Genomic DNA, 17,052 nt, shown 5'->3' with positions numbered 1-17,052 from the left:
GTTTTCAATCTAGACAATTCTGAACGACCAATCCGGAGAGAGGCAGGCTTTCCGGGGAGTCATAAGACTGCAGGAGAGTGACTGTTACGCAGAAAGTCCTTGCCTAAGATTCTCCCGAAACTCAAAAAATGGCGTCTGCAGGTCTCCAGATTTTTGGCATCTTCCTGGCAGCCATAGGCTTCCTGGGTGACATCATCACCTGCGCGCTCCCCATGTGGAAGGTGTCGGCTTTCATCGGGAACAACATCGTGACGGCGCAGATCTTCTGGGAGGGCCTGTGGATGAACTGCGTGAAGCAGAGCACCGGCCAGATGCAGTGCAAGGTCTACGACTCCATGCTGGCGCTGCCGCAGGACCTGCAGGCGGCCCGCGCCCTGGTGGTCATCTCCATCCTGGTTGTGGCCATGGGGCTCCTGCTGGCGGTGGCCGGGGGCAAGTGCACAAACTGCATCGAGGACGAGCTGGCGAAGAGCAGGGTGGCCGTTGCCGCCGGGGTGTTCTTCATCGTGGGTGGCGTGCTGTGCCTGATCCCGGTTTCCTGGTCGGCCCACGTGGTCATCCGGAATTTCTACAGCCCCATCGTGACGGACGCTCAGCGGCGTGAACTCGGCGCATCGCTGTTCATCGGCTGGGGCGCCGCTGGGCTGTTGATCATCGGCGGCGCGCTTCTCTGCTGCCACTGCCAGTCGCGCAAAGACGGCATCTACTCTGTCAAGTACTCTGCGCCAAGATCTGCGGCCAGCGGCGGAGCTTACGTCTGAAGCTGAACTAGACCCCAAAATGTTTTTATTAATTTAGATTTTATGATTTTTATTAAAAGTTTTATATCAACAAAACCCAAGTTTGTTCTGGAGTTAAAATTCAAAGTCCATCCTCCAAAACTTTCAGTTTCAAATTGTCGCCAACTTTGATTGGGCTGAATTTTTGCTAAACTTTTGGGGCTCAGGGTGGAAACCGAAACGGTCACATCTAGTTTGTCTATCCTGGGCTGTGCATAAATCTAAGACTTCAGCAAATGCTCGAAGTCTTAAACAGTTTGACAATTCGTTCCTGTCTTTCCAAAAGTCCTCTGCAAACTAGTGCAATACATCAATCGCTGTTCGTGGGCCGTCAGTGACTCTTTGCTTCAAGGTTCTGTGGGAGGTTACCCTGCAGGATAAACCATTGCCATGCACTCTTTATTGAGTAGATCAATTGGAGGGTCTTATTTTTGAAGGTCCATCGACAAGGGTTTCTTGGCACATCTTTATGATGCTCCGGCAACTTGATCTTGCAATTTAAGCCTATGCATCTGCGGTTTACTTTCTAACTGCACAGATGCTGTCTCATCTGTTATATTTTAGTGTCTCTGGTTCAATTGAAATCAAGCATTCTCTCAACGTGACCTGACAGACCCTGCTCTCCATCAGCATTTAAACCACATGGCCTGGTTCGACTTTAATTCTTCAACTTTATCGTTCCCCAAATCACACAAGGCCCCTCGTTTGGTTTTGTACTCAAACTAAACCCAAGGTTTTGCATGACGTTATGATTCATCGTGCGTGTTTGTCTTTGCTCATCTTTCAAGATGCTTATTTCACCCAAGCGTTTTAAAGATAAACACCAGCTTGATCTGAAGGGTTTTATGTATTTCTGTTTATTGAACTAAAATGTATCAGTTTTCAAAATGTGTGCTTGATTCTTTCTGTTCACTAGAGCGACTTTTCATTCTCCACTGCATTTGTCACCTGCTTCTTCCTCCCCATTCAAATCATGCAGGAATCAGGACAAGCGAGAAACCTGATCTTCAAACTTGCTGTCCCTCCCATATTTTTCTTCTTTCTTCCACCTGTACAGGAAAACCACACTGCTGCGTTTACCTCCTTGTGAAAGATCGGCGTTGGAAAAACAACCACAACTCGTCGGAGAGTTAATGGCAAGTCCAGATCTGTGCTTTGTTTCTGACTTTTGAAATCATGCAGACGCAAATTGTAGGTATTTGGCGATCATTGGATTTCTTGGCACTATCCTCATCTGCGCCCTGCCCATGTGGAAGATGACGGCCTTCATTGGATCCAACATCATCACCTCTCAGGTCTTCTGGGACGGATTATGGATGAAATGCGTGATCCAGAGCACGGGACACTCGCAGTGTAAGGCCTTCGACTCCGTCCTGGCCTTACCGCCAGAGCTGCAGGCCTCAAGGGCGCTGATCTGCACCTCCATCGCCGTCAGCGTGGTGGCCATCGGGCTGACCGTGCTCGGAGCACGCTGCACCAACTTCTTTCGCCACGAGCAGCTGTTGAAAGCTAACGTCGGTGTGGCCGGGGGGGCGGTGTTTATAATCGCAGGACTGCTGTGTGTCATACCCGTCAGCTGGTCGGCTCACAGCATCATCACGGGATTTTACAGCCCGTCGCCCAGCGAGGAGCGGAGAGGTGAGCTCGGCCCGTCCATTTATTTGGGCTGGGTTTCCGGAGCGCTGCTCATCATTGGTGGGGGAGTCTTGTGCAGCACGTACAGATGCTGAGGAAGATGAGCGGAGTGTATCATCCGTTGCACGACGAACTCTGTGATGCGTGTCGTCAAAATTGCTTTTCAATGTAAAATATTCAATATCGTCGCAAATTACAATATACATAATCTGCAGCTTTATTCATGATGTAAATAGGATTGTTTCTAACATTTGCTGTATATATCTAGGTTACAGTTGCAAGTAATTTGAAGTCATTTTATTTTTAGATTTGATCACCACTATTGGTAATTTGTAGTTACTCGTTTTTTGTTTTAGTTGCCCTCTCAGTCGTATTGCTGCAAAACACAACTTTTCTTATATTGAATGCGTGTGTGTGTGTGTGCATATATGCAGTTGCATATTTGTAACCATTGATCACAGTTGTACATATGTTTTTGATAAAAATCATTTATTATGACCACTTACCAGGGATACTCTATCTGCCCTTTAAAATGCCTCTGTGTTATGTCATTCCCAGACAGAAGTGTATAAAAGCATGAAAACATTCAGGGTTTGGATTTAGACAAAGCCCAGATGTCGGTTTCCCCTCTAAAGAGAACATGCAGAGCCAAAAAAGGTAACTTTAGCTGATCTGTCAATTCTGTTTTTGAGATCTCAGTATACAACTTTTGTCAAAATTGGTCCCAAAATGACTTTATTTGAATATTATTCATTCGTCATCTGTATCACTTATTCTGCACTCAGGAGGTCTGTCCTTGCTGTCATTAGGGAGGCAGGATTTTCCCTGGTCTGGTCGCCAGTTCATCACAAATATAGACTGCCGATGGGAAACAAGCTATTTCTATTTTTTTTCCAATTGATTTTATGAAATCCATCAACTTTATTGTCAATACTACCACACGTTCACATAAACAGAACATTGAAATAGCATCACACTAAGACACAAGGTATAAAAGAACAAAATTTGTCACAGAAAAGAATGATTAACAACAAGTTATGCTGAGGTAAATATGGTTAGGTTTGATTTTTACAGTGACACAAGCAACTACTGAGTGAGATGGATACATAAATGTATATATATCTATATATATTAATGAATGTGATTTAAGGCACTCAAGAATCCAAAAGAAACAGCAAAAGTAAAAACAATAAAAGAGACGAAGTGGTTACAAAAGAAAACCATATGTGTACATACACACATACGCACATAGACACTTATACATATATGAATATACACACACATTAATAATTAGCCAAAAGTGACAGATCAGCAGGCGTACATAAATATATATTCATATTATGTATACAGAATGAGATGGCTATCTTATGGCTATTTTAAATATATATATACAGAATGGAATGGATATAATATGTATAGAAATACATATGCACACATACACATGTGTGTATCTATCTATCTATCTATCTCTCTATATATATATATATATATATATATATATCAGGCTGTCTCAATGCTGCTTCTGCTCTGCAACGCTTTTAATCCCTTTATTTGCAGGAAGACCCCAAATCTTCCCGCCGCTGGACAGACCCAGCAGCAGGCTCTGCCGCTACTGAGCTCTTCTCCATCACATCAAGGATGTTTGATGGTCCCGCTCCGCCACTCAGAGCAGCTCAGACTCCATCCACAACCTTTGCCGGAGGAGTTACTTGTAATTTTGTAGATCTGTAAGACTGCGGATATCAGAAGAGGGAAAGGGTTTAGTCTCAAGCCCGAAGTGACCTCCTGACAGACACGCTGACAGTAAATTTCAAGAAGGCGAGCCAGACTCTGTCAGTTTCAACCGACGGGAGCGACTCCGGACAGGAATCGACTCGGGGCTGCCGGGGGAGTTGCTATTCATGAACAGGCAAACACTTTGGGGCCTTTATCTTTCAGGGAAACCCTAAAGGCTTGGAAAACTGTGCTCAACGGCAACAGTGGAGACAGCAGAGATCAGAGAGCCGCCCCTTTCTTTTCTCCCACAACAACTTTTGTGCACTTACTGTACACTCTGATGTTGAGAGTGTGTCAACAGAAACTCCCTAATTTTCAATTTTACGGTTGACGGCATGCTTTCGTAGTTTTAGTTAATTCATGATGATTCCTCAAACATAGATTTATTTTACATTTATGTTTTCATGTATCAGTCACCCGAATGAATTAGACTGGTCGAACAGAACGATATATATTTCTATATTTAACCAACTTGAACTGATATTTGATTCTCGACTTTTTTTTTTCATTCACGTTTTCTTCTGTCACCATTTAAGATATTAAAAGACGGTTTTGTTCATGTTTTGTTTTTCTTGCTCTAATTTTTTTTCCTCTCAATTCTTTTCACCAAGGCCGGATCCGTGTTGCTCTGTGGGTCCATCGACGTGTAAAAACCATTTTGGTTATTATTTTTATATTTCAGTCAAAAGATGGACCCAGTTAACAATAAGTGGTTTGATAGCAGGCTGAATGTAGCACCTGCATGAGCTCAGATTTGGAGAATGTTTCAGGATTTTTGTCGAGGGAACTTCAGAAACTCTATTTAGCAGAAAGTATTAGGTGTGTTGGTTTTGGTTTTAACCAGGGAGCGTCTTCTGCAATGACAAACTGGAGAGGCACTCAGGGGATGATTTATGTACTCATTCAACAAGATGTCTTAAAAAGAATGTACCAGCAGAATAACAAAACCTCGCTGGAAAGCCACTAAATTCATTTCATGCAATTTGAATGAGTCTGGTGAAATAAGATGCCTACGAAAAAAAAAAGGCTTGTGATTTAAATGAACAAACTTCCAGGTTCTCTATTCTTCTTTGTCCATTTGTTTTATCCCCAGGCTCTTTCTTGGCTTGGTTTGGGGAAAGCGCGCCGACTTTGTAGAAGGTGAGCTGGCAGATATATAAAGTTGCTTTTCCCGATCGCCGACCTGTTGGCTTCATTCCCGTCAGGATTTTTTTGACGAAATGTTCCCGATGAACTTCAAAGAGAGGAGTGAAGATGCAAAGATGTTACATGAGCGTGGGCACAGCAGGGCTCCCTCTGCCTCCCCCGGCCCCTTCCTGCAGAAATGAAGCCGGGTACGGTGTGATGTACAGTGGGGACGGCTCTCTTGGGACCCACAGGCCCTGCGTTTGGACTCTGAGCTGGAAACAGGTCTGGGACGGACCCGCGTTTAGCCCATGAAGGTGGGTGATGTTCAGGCATCCTGAAAAATAAATGTTGAGTGCAGATCATTTTGCACCTTGAGAATCTTTAGAAAAGGCTCTTATTCACAATTTTACCCCCTTTAAGTTGAGGGTTTTTTTTTTTCGCTGCTCTGAGGCACCTCCGACTTTCAAACTAACTCGACTATCTCACTCTATACATTTATATTGTAGTGTTTTAGTCAGGGAAGCGTCCAGCTGTCGGTAAAACGTCTGTTTAATGACCAATAGTTGTTGTTTGCCAAAGCCACGCCACAGAAGCCTGAAATCCAGCTAAATGTTCCCGCTCAATTCCAGGTAAAAAAAAAAACAGAATTCATTGCACCCCAAACCACACACACATAATTCACAGCAACCCCAAAATGACACAGAAAACAAGCATCAACATAAACCCCAACATTCGTGACTTGCTACAGTATTATATCTGTCCCATTCTCTCTCTTTCTCTATTCATACATATATGTATATATGTGTATATGTATATATGTGTGTGTGTACATACAAATGTATGCATATGTTTTTATATATGCATTTAGACATATTTAACCATCCATGTATCCATGTTTATCCACGTATTTATTCATATATCCATCTCATTCTGCAGTTATACTTACTGCTAAGCTGAGATCACCTTGTTCATATCTATCTATCTATCTATCTATCTATCTATCTATCTATCTATCTATCTATCTATCTATCTATCTATCTATCTATCTATCTATCTATCTATCTATCTATCTATCTATCTATCTATCTATCTATCTATCTATCTATCTATCTATCTATCTATCTATTCGACCTGTTGACTGATTTCCCCAAACGCTCATCTTTTTTATGACAATGTCAGCTATGTTTTCAATCTAATGCAAAGTATTCAAGTTTAGCCTTTATATTTTTCATTCACCTTATATTTTTTATCTCCAATAACCTATTATACATGTAGCTTATGCAGTCAACGTGTCCCAGGAATAAGTATTTCATGTTTGCCTATTGAAGAGGTAAACATCGGGGATGTAAAATGACTCTTCCTCATGGGGTTCTTTCTACTGTTTCTCACAAAAAGAAAACAAAAGACTGATAAAAATGCGGAGAGACGCGGCAAAGAGTGGCAGCTCTGGTTTTTCAGGTGTTCATGACATAATTCTTGCAAACAGGTTATGTGACATAAATGAGGCCTCGCCGCTGAACAAACGTCTCTTCAAACACACAGGGGGATAATTATGTGCCGGCCTGGCGACATAATCAAAGAAAACTCGATCAACGCTGAATGAGTCACTTTCCTCCCCCCCGTCCTGCGGTTTGTTTGTTTCTTTGTTGTTTGTCTTGTCTGTAAAAGTCAAACTTGTATCCTTTAAAAAAAAACTAAAACTAAAAAACAATTATATTTCAGGTAGTTTTAATCTCCTGGGCAAGAGTGATGGAAATGAAGCATCCCTCTGAGCAATGTGGAGAAGGGTTTGGTTGTGTATGCATGTGTGTGTGTGTGTGTGTGTGTGTGTGTGTGTGTGTGTGTGTGTGTGTGTGTGTGTGTGTGTGTGTGTGTGTGTGTAAAAACAGGTTTATCTCAGCTGTAGAATGCATTCTTCAATGACTCATCTCACTCTTCATGCTTACATATGGCTGCATAAACATAAGTGTTTCTTTTACAGTCAAACACACCATCGCACATGTATCACACATTCCAACGAGACATAATCTTTATTTTCTTTTCGTCAATTCAAGTCATCTCATATATAAGTCCCGTAGATACGAAGGGAGCAGAGATTATTTCATGTATTTTTAACTTCCTCCAGAAAAAGCCCATCAGCTATATTACATGAATGAGGGTATGCATGATGTCACAGGCAGTTTCATCGCTACTTCTCTCTCTTTCTCCCTCTCTCCAACCTGATCTCTACACTAATCTAGTTTTTCTTTTTTTTTTGTGAGCCTCCTCCCCTTTTGCATCCCTGAAGAGAAGGTGTGGCGCTTGTGCACCTGTCTAGTAGCACCCAGGCCCAGGTGACAGTAGAGGCAGCTTTCTCGCTCTCCGGGGACAGAAGTAGTTAGAGGGAAGTGAGAGAGAGAGAGAGAGAGAGAGAGAGAAGGAGAGGGGGCTGAAGGAAAAAACAGCAGGCGACGCTGCAAAGTAGGAGGGTCGGTGACAGAGTTGAAATAAACAAATGAACTGCGTCCAAACTGAGACTGACTGGGAGTCAAGAGAAAACGAGTGGATGCGAGACGGGGAAGTGGAGACAGCTGCGCGCCACAGGAGCTGCAACCGTGTGAAGAAAAGAAGGCACTGAAAGAATCTGCAAAAATGGAGAAATCCAACACCTGGGATCACAGAAGCTGAGAGTAAAGAGGACCCGGAGGGAAGGACGACCTAGAGGAAAACAAACAACTCGGACGTTTTCAAAAGCCGTCGGAGACGTTTTGACCACAAAGACAGGATGGCCTCGATGGGGATGCAGATGCTGGCCAGCGCCTTGTGTCTCCTGGGCTGGATAGGGGTTATCATCAGCTGCGTGTTGCCGATGTGGCGCGTCACCGCCTTTGTGGGCAGCACCATCGTCACCTCCCAGACCATCTGGGAGGGAATCTGGATGACCTGCGTGGCCCAGAGCACGGGTCAGATTCAGTGCAAACCCTACGAGTCCCTCCTCGCCCTCAGCTCCGACCTGCAGGCCGCCAGAGCTCTCATGGCCTTCTCCATTGCCACGGGTGGTTTCGGCCTCGTTCTGGCCTTCGTTGGCGGGAAGTGCACTCGACTGTTGGATGGAGACGGGGCCGGGGCTAAGGGGAAGGTGGCCGTGACGGCAGGGGTGGTGTTGATCATCACGGGACTCCTGTGCCTGATCCCCACGTCGTGGACGGCTGGAGCCGTCGTGAGGAGGTTCTACAGCGCGTCCATCGACGCGCAGCGGAGGGAGATAGGAGCTTGTCTCTACATTGGCTGGGGGTCGTCCATTTTGCTCTTTCTCGGAGGGGGTTTGTTCATCAGCTCGGCCTGCCCCATCAAATCGCACAACATGGAGAAAAGTCTCTCTGCACGTTACCTGATGGTCCGTTCCTCCAACGGGAACAGCCAGGCTGCCTATTATTACAGCAGGAAATCAACAGCCAAGGCTCAGCCCGCCATGCCTGCGCCGACGAAGTCGCAAAGCCACGGGGGAGAGTCCGCCGAATCCCAGTTGAGGGACTCAAGGCCCCCCTGGTCCAAGCAGGACTTGGGCCAGGAGTCAGAGAGATCATGGGCCCCGTCAGCAAAGTCTCAGCTCAAAAGACCGGAGTCCACTAAATCGGACCAAAGCGAAGCTCCATCCACGAAGTCTAAGCTGCAACGAGCCGAAATGGCAGAGACTTTAGCTGCCGGAGCCGAGGCTACTGACGAGGACACGTCCTTGAATCCAGCAAAAACTTATCTATGAAAATAACTGCAGCACATAGACTAACGAAGGGTCATGCGTGAAAATATGAGTTATAAATATTTAAATTTTTTTTTTTTCCGCAAATGAGTCATCATAGCCGAGGTCATGTTTCTGGGAAATGTTTTTAATTTGAGGAAAGAAGGAAGTGAAGTCTTACATATCTAAATTGCACTTTTCTAATGGAGGATAGCCTCACGAGTATGGGTTATACTGCATGCTAATGCATGGACATGTTACTACAATGCATCGCACCGGCAGAAACTGGGTGCCTGTTTTGTTTTGTTCAGAGACAAAAACTTTCTCATCGCACATTTCACCTCGATCTTTAAGGAAAATGAAGGACACAAATGGAATATGCTACGCTTTCTCGTTTTTTTCCTTTTTAATAATCCCTTTTGTTATGTATTTACTGCAAACATTTTAATTTTCGACCGAGAAATGTGATTCACTTAAATCTGAATGTGAGTTTCCATGCATTTGCTATTCAATAAAATACTTATTTTCAACAGTTTTCCCATTTTTACTCAACTTTATTTAATCTGTGTTATTTGTTTTGTTCTTATTTGACGAGCTGAAAGCCTATTTTTAAGGGCGCATCGATCCCCTAACCCACCCAGTGTTCCTTGTGGCGAGGAAAATACGCAGGACAAACTGGTTTGACAGAGAGTGTGGCTTCACAGGGGGATGTGTGTGTTTGAGAGCAACAATGCGTGTGTCAAGAATGCCAATTCAGTTTCAGCAGTCATGGAATACTTGCTCTTTGTTTTGCTGCTCCCTGCACGCGCGATCACTTTTCTCTTACCATTTTCAATCAGAAACTACCAGTATCTTATCAGATCCCACTACTGCTTGTTGAGTAAATATTCCTACTTAATAGCAAAGAGACTGAGACAGTTTCAAGAAAATAAAGACATAAAAAAGGGGGTACAGTATTAAAATGAAACAAGCAAAGTCCCTTATGTAAGGTTAGGAAGGGGATTGATTTTGATGTTTCCAGAGAAACATAACATACAATAATCACATCATTTAAATAATGGACTGCATCACTTGAGAAGGGTTTTGAATGAAGTGAGAGCATATCAGGGAAACACTGCTACCTTGTGGTCAAATTTATTCATTTGGCAAAAACTGACGCATTAGATCTGTCCTCAGACCGATTTAACAGGAATCGTGTGTGACGCAATATATTTTAATAACAAAACCTTTAGAAGCTGAAGTCTGTTGGCTTTGCATGTGTACAACAATATCATTACTGAATAACCAACCTCTCAACCAGCAAGGTCATTGTAATTTGCACTCTTTTCCTATAGCAATACAAAAGCTCAACAACAAATCAAGAAGCAAGCAAATAAAAAAATTGAAAAAAAAATTATAAAAAAATTGCACCAACTGCAAACTATTTGTTCTTTGTGTGTGAATTCATGATGTTCATTATAACTGAGGTCAATATATATTACACTTTCACACCTTGCAGTATCAAAGCACTTTGCACTAGAAAGTGTAACCTGTTCACACACACACATACACACACACCGATGACGACAGAGCTGCAATGCAAGGGGTTAACTCGGCCATCACGAGCAACTTGGGGTTAAATATCTTGCAGATAGGAGAAGGAGAGTGTTTGTGTTTTTTATCCTTTTTTTTGTACATGCACACTGCACAGTATATATATACATACATACATATGGATACACAGGGGTGTGTGTTTAAATAACGCAGTCCTTTAGCAACTTTGGCAATCCCTCTAACGAGCATTAGAAGTGGGGTCACCCTCAGGCACGTCGCACTCTTCCTATAGACTCTGAGAAAGGTAATAAGGTTGTTACTTACTCCTCTGCGGAATACACTGGCAACAGCATTATATTAGAGTGTCTGAATGTCAGACAGATTTGTGCGTGATGGACAGTTAGCGCTGCTGGATGTGACAGTTGTGCCCCAAGAGCAGCGGGGATGAGTTCAGTCAGATGTCTCGGAAATGTCATTTGGAACGGAGGCCCTGTAATATCCCGGGTGATGCCGTGAATATTTTTTAAAATGTCTAATTTAATTCAAGCGGCGAGGTGTTTTGTATACACAGAGCGGATTCAGTCCGCGCAGATTTGGTTAAATGACATCTATTCTGGAGAGTTTGGTTTAAGCTCAGTAGATTGCATTATGTCTGATATTTTATAATCGGTATACATTAGAATGTGATTATGTTTTTTTAAATGTATACGTATATAAAGGTTTTCTCAAAATTCTTAAACACATTAGAAGTGCTTCTAACTTTGGTTTCTCGTCAACTCCTGTTCACATTTACAGCTTTCCAAATACAGAATCTGAAAAAATTGCACATTCCATTTTTGCTGATTACCAAATTAAAAAAAAATAAATAAAATAAAAAACAACACACGCAGCCATGTGATTGACTGGATGGGTGAATGAATGGATAAGTATCTCCTGTCTTGGCTCAAAAAATGGTGTGAAAACACTGGAGGGCAGTATTTCTCTTCCATGTGTGGATTAAGTTGCTCTACGTTTTTCAGTTGGAATAACCAACAAACTGTAACTACAGTTTAGCTACATACATATTAACTCCAACAGTTGGAAGATGTGAACTGGAATCATTTCAACATATAGATTATTTATCAATTTAAACAATACCATTGACAATCACATCATTCGGAGAGTTTTAAAGCGGTCAAACATTCAAACAGGTCAGAGAATATCTGTGTATTTGCATCATAACGAGATAAATGACTTATTGTTCAATATGTGCACTATTTTCTTCTGCACGATACCATATATCTATCTGCAGCCAAACTCTTAGTACTGTAACACAACCACACACATACACACACGCACACACATATAGTGTTCAATTCATTTATCACCTCCTTTTCCCTCTTCAGCTGGTCGATTCAAGGTGAAGAGAGTTTACTTTCTCTGTAGTTTGTGAAAAAATCCCACAAGGTCAATGACTCTCAGGTTGGTAAAGCAGGTTTGGTTGCCTCTCATCCTGCGCTGTGTTGAACTAAACTGCTTTACTAGTTTGAGCATCCAACATTACAAACTAGAATGACTTTTCTGTCCGGTGAGGACCTGCATTAAAACGTTAACAACACATTGTTGTCTGTTTCTTGTATTTGCTTCTAGCTTCACTGGATAAATGGTTGTTGCCATTGTTACCTCTTCTTTAGGTTTGTGTCGCATCAACTGCTTGAGCGTGACCCCTTTTATCACCGAGACCCGCTCTATTGTTCCTGTGCACGCATGTGTGAGATTGTGCGAGTTGTGTAAGCGGTGTCTGTCAGACAGAGAGAATAAGAAAAGACAAAGTGAGGGAACGGAAATGGATTTGTAATATAATCTTTATCTCTCTACCTGTAGATTTACATGTGCATAAAAACTGATTTCCCACGTTTAGACGTAACACAACACATTCATTTTTGTCATTCTGCAAAAACAAATTGCAATATTAATACTGCACTTTGAAAATGAGAAAGCGGCACAATTTTGTGGAAATGACTGAATCGTCAGCCGACAGTTGAGTCACAATTACATTGAATAGACGAGACATAATAATGACTGTGTCGCCCGAGGTAGAATTGATCCTAATCTTGTGTTGCCTTGCAATGCGCATCATTTTCATTCCCATGATAAGCGCCTTCCGTGCCTGTACGTGTTGGGCAGATACCGTCCGGTACACCGGAGACACATGAGGCGCTGACAAGAGTTACGTATTCATTCATTCATTTATTTATCTTCTTGCATAATCCAGTCTTCTACTTCGGTACAGAGGAACATCTGCATCGTTAAAGTTTCTTACAGAGAAACACACAACCAGTGATGTAGCTGTCCTCGTCCTCGGAGACTCCTCTCTCCCAGTCCTGCACTTCCGTGACCTCCACGCAAGACCAGAGCCCCTCGGCCTCCATCTGCTTTATTTCACGCTCCAGCGCCACTTTGTAGTCTAAGTTTTCCGCGTTAGATCTGGTCGTCATACAAACGTAGCCGCCTAACGGGAAACAGCGCGGATGCGAGTGAAAACGGAGAACGCTCATTCACAGCCGAGGTCGCCAGCTAAAATAATCTCACCATGTTTTGCGGCCCTGCACAGGTCCCTGATCTCGCCGACCGGAACCTGACCGACACTCAGCGCCCCGGCGATCACGACCACGTCGAACGTACCTGCGTGAGGAGAGAGGGGAGCGCGAGTGAGTCGATCCCAAATAATCCCACAAACAAACACCTCCTGATGCTAAGTGACGCAGCAGATTGAAGGGAGTAAAGGTTCATAAAAAATTTAAGGTCATTATGTACCTTGGGTTTGTGGTTAACCGCTGTGCCACTGTGTTTGGCAGAGTGCAAACATGAGATGCAAAACACAGTGTTCCTTGACCTGATAAAGCAAAAATAACACTTGCTGTTTTGCATCCCTACAAACAGAGGAATAACACATGGCAAGGTAATAACAACACGTGTAATAGCGGTGTATCAGTCACTACACCCTTCGTAAGCGTAATTACTATCTTCTCTTGGTCGGCCACAGCCCGCAAAAAGCAGCAGACACGTTTTAAAGAAGGTCCTGCAGGGATCTCATACATATATTTATTCCCAAACTTGTTAATTTAAAAAAAAAAAAGAAATACCAAGGATTAAATGGCAAGTGCATAAATGAAGCCATAAAAATAACCAGTCACATTAGAATTGGCTCATTTACGCCATCATGGTTATTTTTCAACCACAACAACAATAATGATAATAATGATAATAAATTTTATTTAAAATGTCCATTTTGTGATCAGTTTTTAAAAGAACTGAACAATCTACCACAAAAAAGGGTTTAACTGTGTCAATCGAGTCAGCAGAACTGAAATGTTTAGAAAGATAGATGATGACGATTGATCTGAACACGAACAGAGAATAAAATTGGTCTATCAGATTCTGATCACGGTGATTGATGATGCTGGAGGAATGATGGAGCAGTGAATTACCCCACTGGACAGGCAGCGGGTTTTCTCCCAGAACGGCGTGCTTCAGGTCCTGGTACAGGCCGGTGTCTCTGGCCAGCCTCAGCATCCCCTCGCTCCCATCGATACCCGTAAAACAGCGAAATCCATGTTTCTCCATCTGTGCAACAGGGAAACGTGTACTTGTGGATCAGTCACAGCAAGCAAATCAATAGATGTTAGCATTAACTTTTATTCCTTGGAATCACCATTATCTATGCTTCAAACCCCCCAAATAAAAACATCCGTCTTTATCCCTTATTTTTTGACTGAAGATAACGAATAACTGAATAATTACCTATTATTTGGTTACTGATGGTAAAACACTTAATGTGACGTCACAGGCGTAAAATATGTTGTAAGTGCAGGTGTTGTTTACCTGCCTGGCCACAAGCCCGGTGCCACAGGCGATATCCAGCACCGCAGCGGCGCCGCGGTCACCCCGAAAGTGGGAATGGACACTGTTTGCAGCCAGGCTCGGCGCGCGGTACTCAAGAACAGCCACATCCTGATCAAATGAGTTTTAGGAGAGCAGTTTGGCGTCAGTGGTGTGAGCTTGCAGAGGAGGTGGGAATACCCTGTAATATTTAGATTGATGGAATAATCTCACTGCAAAGAGGTTTGGATATTTTCTGTGTTAAACACACAATAGAGAGTTCGTATCAAGCAAATGAATCCTCCTTCAAGCAGAGGTCATTAATAACGCTCAATATAAGAAATCCAAGTCGGGGGAAAGTGTTCCTCAGAGTCACAACAGCAACGACAACAACCATAAATAAATGATCTTGTATCCACACAATAACGCCATCTGTCTAAGTCTTTGCCGTCAGAGTTCAGCTAATGTGCAAAATCCTTAAGGCAAAATATCGGAGAGGTGTTATCCCTCATATCCAACCCCACCTGATCATAGTTGTTTGCCCAGCTGTCGTAAAAGGTTATCTTTTCCGCCAACGTGGTGCCGTGATGAGCTTTCAAAACGACGGCTTTCACGTGTTCAAATGTCTTTTGGACGTCTGACATCGTTCTCAACCTGTGACAAAAAAAAGATAACTTTCACACATCAGCCAGTGTAATGCCGCTTGGAGTTTTACTGAAAACTAAGCCATACTCAGTCCTGGCCGGTCACTCATTCGTTCATTATTTATACCCCTTATCGTGCACTCAGGGACGCGGGGAGGGGGCTGCAGCCCATCCCTTCTATCATCAGGCAATTAAAGGTCTCCAATGAACCTGCTGCATGTTTTTGGATGGTGTGAGGAAACCGTAGAACCCAGAACAAACCGACGCGGACACAGAGACAACACGCAAGCTCAGCACAGCCCCTATCCGAATCGATCGAGGACTGTGCCGCCTTCCTGGCCCGATTATTATTATAAATGCAAAGGTTTGTGGACGGTGTCTTGGCAAGGATGAAATGTTCTTAAAACTGACTCCCTATTCCAGGACCTGCAGTTTATTTAGACTATCAGCCAGAATGAAAGGAAAGGTGTGCAAGACAGTGGCGAGACCGGCGATGCAGTAACGTTTAGAAACAGTGACATTGACAAAAAGAAAAGAGTCGGAGCTGGCGGTTGCAGGGATGAAGATGTTGAGGTTCTCTTTGGGAGTGACCAGGATGGATAGGACAAGGAATGAGTCCAACAGAGGGAAAGCAGATGTTAGATGTTTTGGAGTGAAGGTCAGAGAAGACAGACTGAGATGGCCGTGTCATATTCAGAGGAGGGATAGTGAATATAATGGCAGACGGATGTTGAAATTGGATGTTTAGAGTCAGACCAAAGAGAAGATTTATGGACGTAGTGAGAGAAGATATGAAGGTAATTTTTTGTGAGAGGGGAGAATCCAGAGAATAGGTTGAGATGAAGAAGGTTGACTAACTGTGACCACTCCTGGGAAGGAAGAAATAAAAAGCTGTAATTTCTCATGCGCAAACAGGCCGGTTAGCTCAGTTGGTTAGAGCGTGGTGCTAATAACGCCAAGGTCGCGGGTTCGATCCCCGTACGGGCCACAGAACCTTTTGACACTGGATCCCTGGAACAATACACAACTGATCGGGGTTCATCCACAATGGGTCAAATACAGAAAATTAATATTGCCTCGAAAAACTAATTAATGAAGTAAAGATTACTATTATTCAAATGAAAGGTGTAACAATACAGTAAACTCTTGTTTTGATCTGTCTGGAAAAATTGCAATATGTTCAATAATGAAAATGAAATTTCCTGAAAACATGAATGCACAACACAACATTTTTTACGTGTTTGAATAAGAATATACATGCTTTATTCAAACAACATTAGTGTGTGAGTTCCCGTCCGTGGCCACGTTAGACTAAGATATCTCAAATGAGTAAAGAAAAAAAATCTTCTTATATAGAACCATTGTTGCTTTTGAATTCATTCACGGTGCCCGTTGATATATATATATATATAATTGTTGAATATTCTAAGCCGGAAACAAACGTATATGAATGGTTTATTATGGTGCTTCACGGCCATGTGCCCTCACCGTGATCGGGCTCGTAGCTCTGTCCGTCGTTTGTCGGTGCCGTCGTGAGGGGTCGGCACCGGTCCTGCACACAGCAGAGAGGACAAAACTATTACCAGGACTAAAGGGTTACCAGGTTACCAGGACTAAAGTAAGACCAGGACGCCTGGATCAGGGAGGATCCGTGGAGATCCCCAACGGAGGGGAATGTACACTGACAGAAACGGGCACCGCAGTTTCACCCCGTCCTTATCTCTGCTGTTCTGCTTAACAAAAAAAAAGCACCCACCTCTGCTTTTTTTAAACTGTCGGTCTTATTTAAAGCCTTTACAGCCCTTGAAGTAAAATAGTAGACATCTTGCATGAGTTAAAAACAAACCAGCCTTCCCACGCCGACAGTTTCCTCATATTAAGAGGGGCGGCTTTGAGGCCGCCCAATTCGTGCGCATGCGCAGTGGCTCTATCCCGAGCAGCTGCCGTTCCCGTTCCCACCTGTAGAGTCAAAACAAAA

At 43.2% G+C, this 17,052-nt stretch overlaps 4 protein-coding genes and 1 non-coding gene across 6 annotated transcripts; 4 read left to right on the top strand and 1 right to left on the bottom strand.

The window, feature by feature from the left end:
- The first annotated feature begins 128 nt into the window (after window positions 1–128).
- Window positions 129–761, top strand: LOC147216799 (claudin-like protein ZF-A89). The gene has a single exon (XM_086176868.1). The coding sequence runs from the start codon at window positions 129–131 to the stop codon at window positions 759–761; it is 633 nt and encodes a 210-aa protein (XP_086032994.1).
- A 1,086-nt stretch (window positions 762–1,847) lies between these two features.
- LOC147216798 (claudin-like protein ZF-A89) lies at window positions 1,848–4,841 on the top strand. Its single transcript, XM_086176803.1, has 2 exons — window positions 1,848–2,417; window positions 3,972–4,841. Exons 1-2 carry the CDS (start codon window positions 2,027–2,029, stop codon window positions 4,028–4,030), a joined length of 450 nt encoding a protein of 149 aa, XP_086032929.1. The 5' UTR covers window positions 1,848–2,026; the 3' UTR covers window positions 4,031–4,841.
- Window positions 4,842–7,644: 2,803 nt separating this feature from the next.
- Window positions 7,645–9,569, top strand: LOC147216797 (claudin-4-like). Its single transcript, XM_086177074.1, has one exon. It carries the CDS (start codon window positions 8,083–8,085, stop codon window positions 9,058–9,060), a length of 978 nt encoding a protein of 325 aa, XP_086033200.1. The 5' UTR covers window positions 7,645–8,082; the 3' UTR covers window positions 9,061–9,569.
- Window positions 9,570–12,456: 2,887 nt separating this feature from the next.
- Window positions 12,457–16,961, bottom strand: mettl27 (methyltransferase like 27). 2 transcript variants are annotated; one of them, XM_086177076.1, is made up of 8 exons: window positions 16,831–16,961; window positions 16,563–16,626; window positions 14,955–15,084; window positions 14,434–14,562; window positions 14,040–14,175; window positions 13,366–13,444; window positions 13,141–13,233; window positions 12,892–13,060 (listed from the first exon to the last, which is right to left on the bottom strand). In XM_086177076.1, the coding sequence occupies exons 3-8, from the start codon at window positions 15,072–15,074 to the stop codon at window positions 13,030–13,032; spliced, it is 588 nt and encodes a 195-aa protein (XP_086033202.1). In that variant the 5' UTR covers window positions 15,075–15,084; window positions 16,563–16,626; window positions 16,831–16,961; the 3' UTR covers window positions 12,892–13,029. The 2 variants fall into 2 exon arrangements, with proteins under 2 accessions (XP_086033201.1, XP_086033202.1); XM_086177075.1 differs by lacking the exon at window positions 13,366–13,444 and having other exon boundaries at window positions 12,457–13,060.
- On the top strand, window positions 15,989–16,062 carry trnai-aau (transfer RNA isoleucine (anticodon AAU)). The gene has a single exon. It is a non-coding gene; the product is annotated as a tRNA-Ile (tRNA).
- Window positions 16,962–17,052: the final 91 nt, after the last annotated feature.

Source organism: Fistularia commersonii, chromosome 29 (assembly GCF_037954325.1).
Source record: "Fistularia commersonii isolate RoL2024-O1a breed Wild chromosome 29, RoL_Fcom_v1.0, whole genome shotgun sequence".
NCBI classification, from domain to species: domain Eukaryota; kingdom Metazoa; phylum Chordata; class Actinopteri; order Syngnathiformes; family Fistulariidae; genus Fistularia; species Fistularia commersonii.
This window is presented reverse-complemented; position numbering and strand designations above follow the sequence as displayed.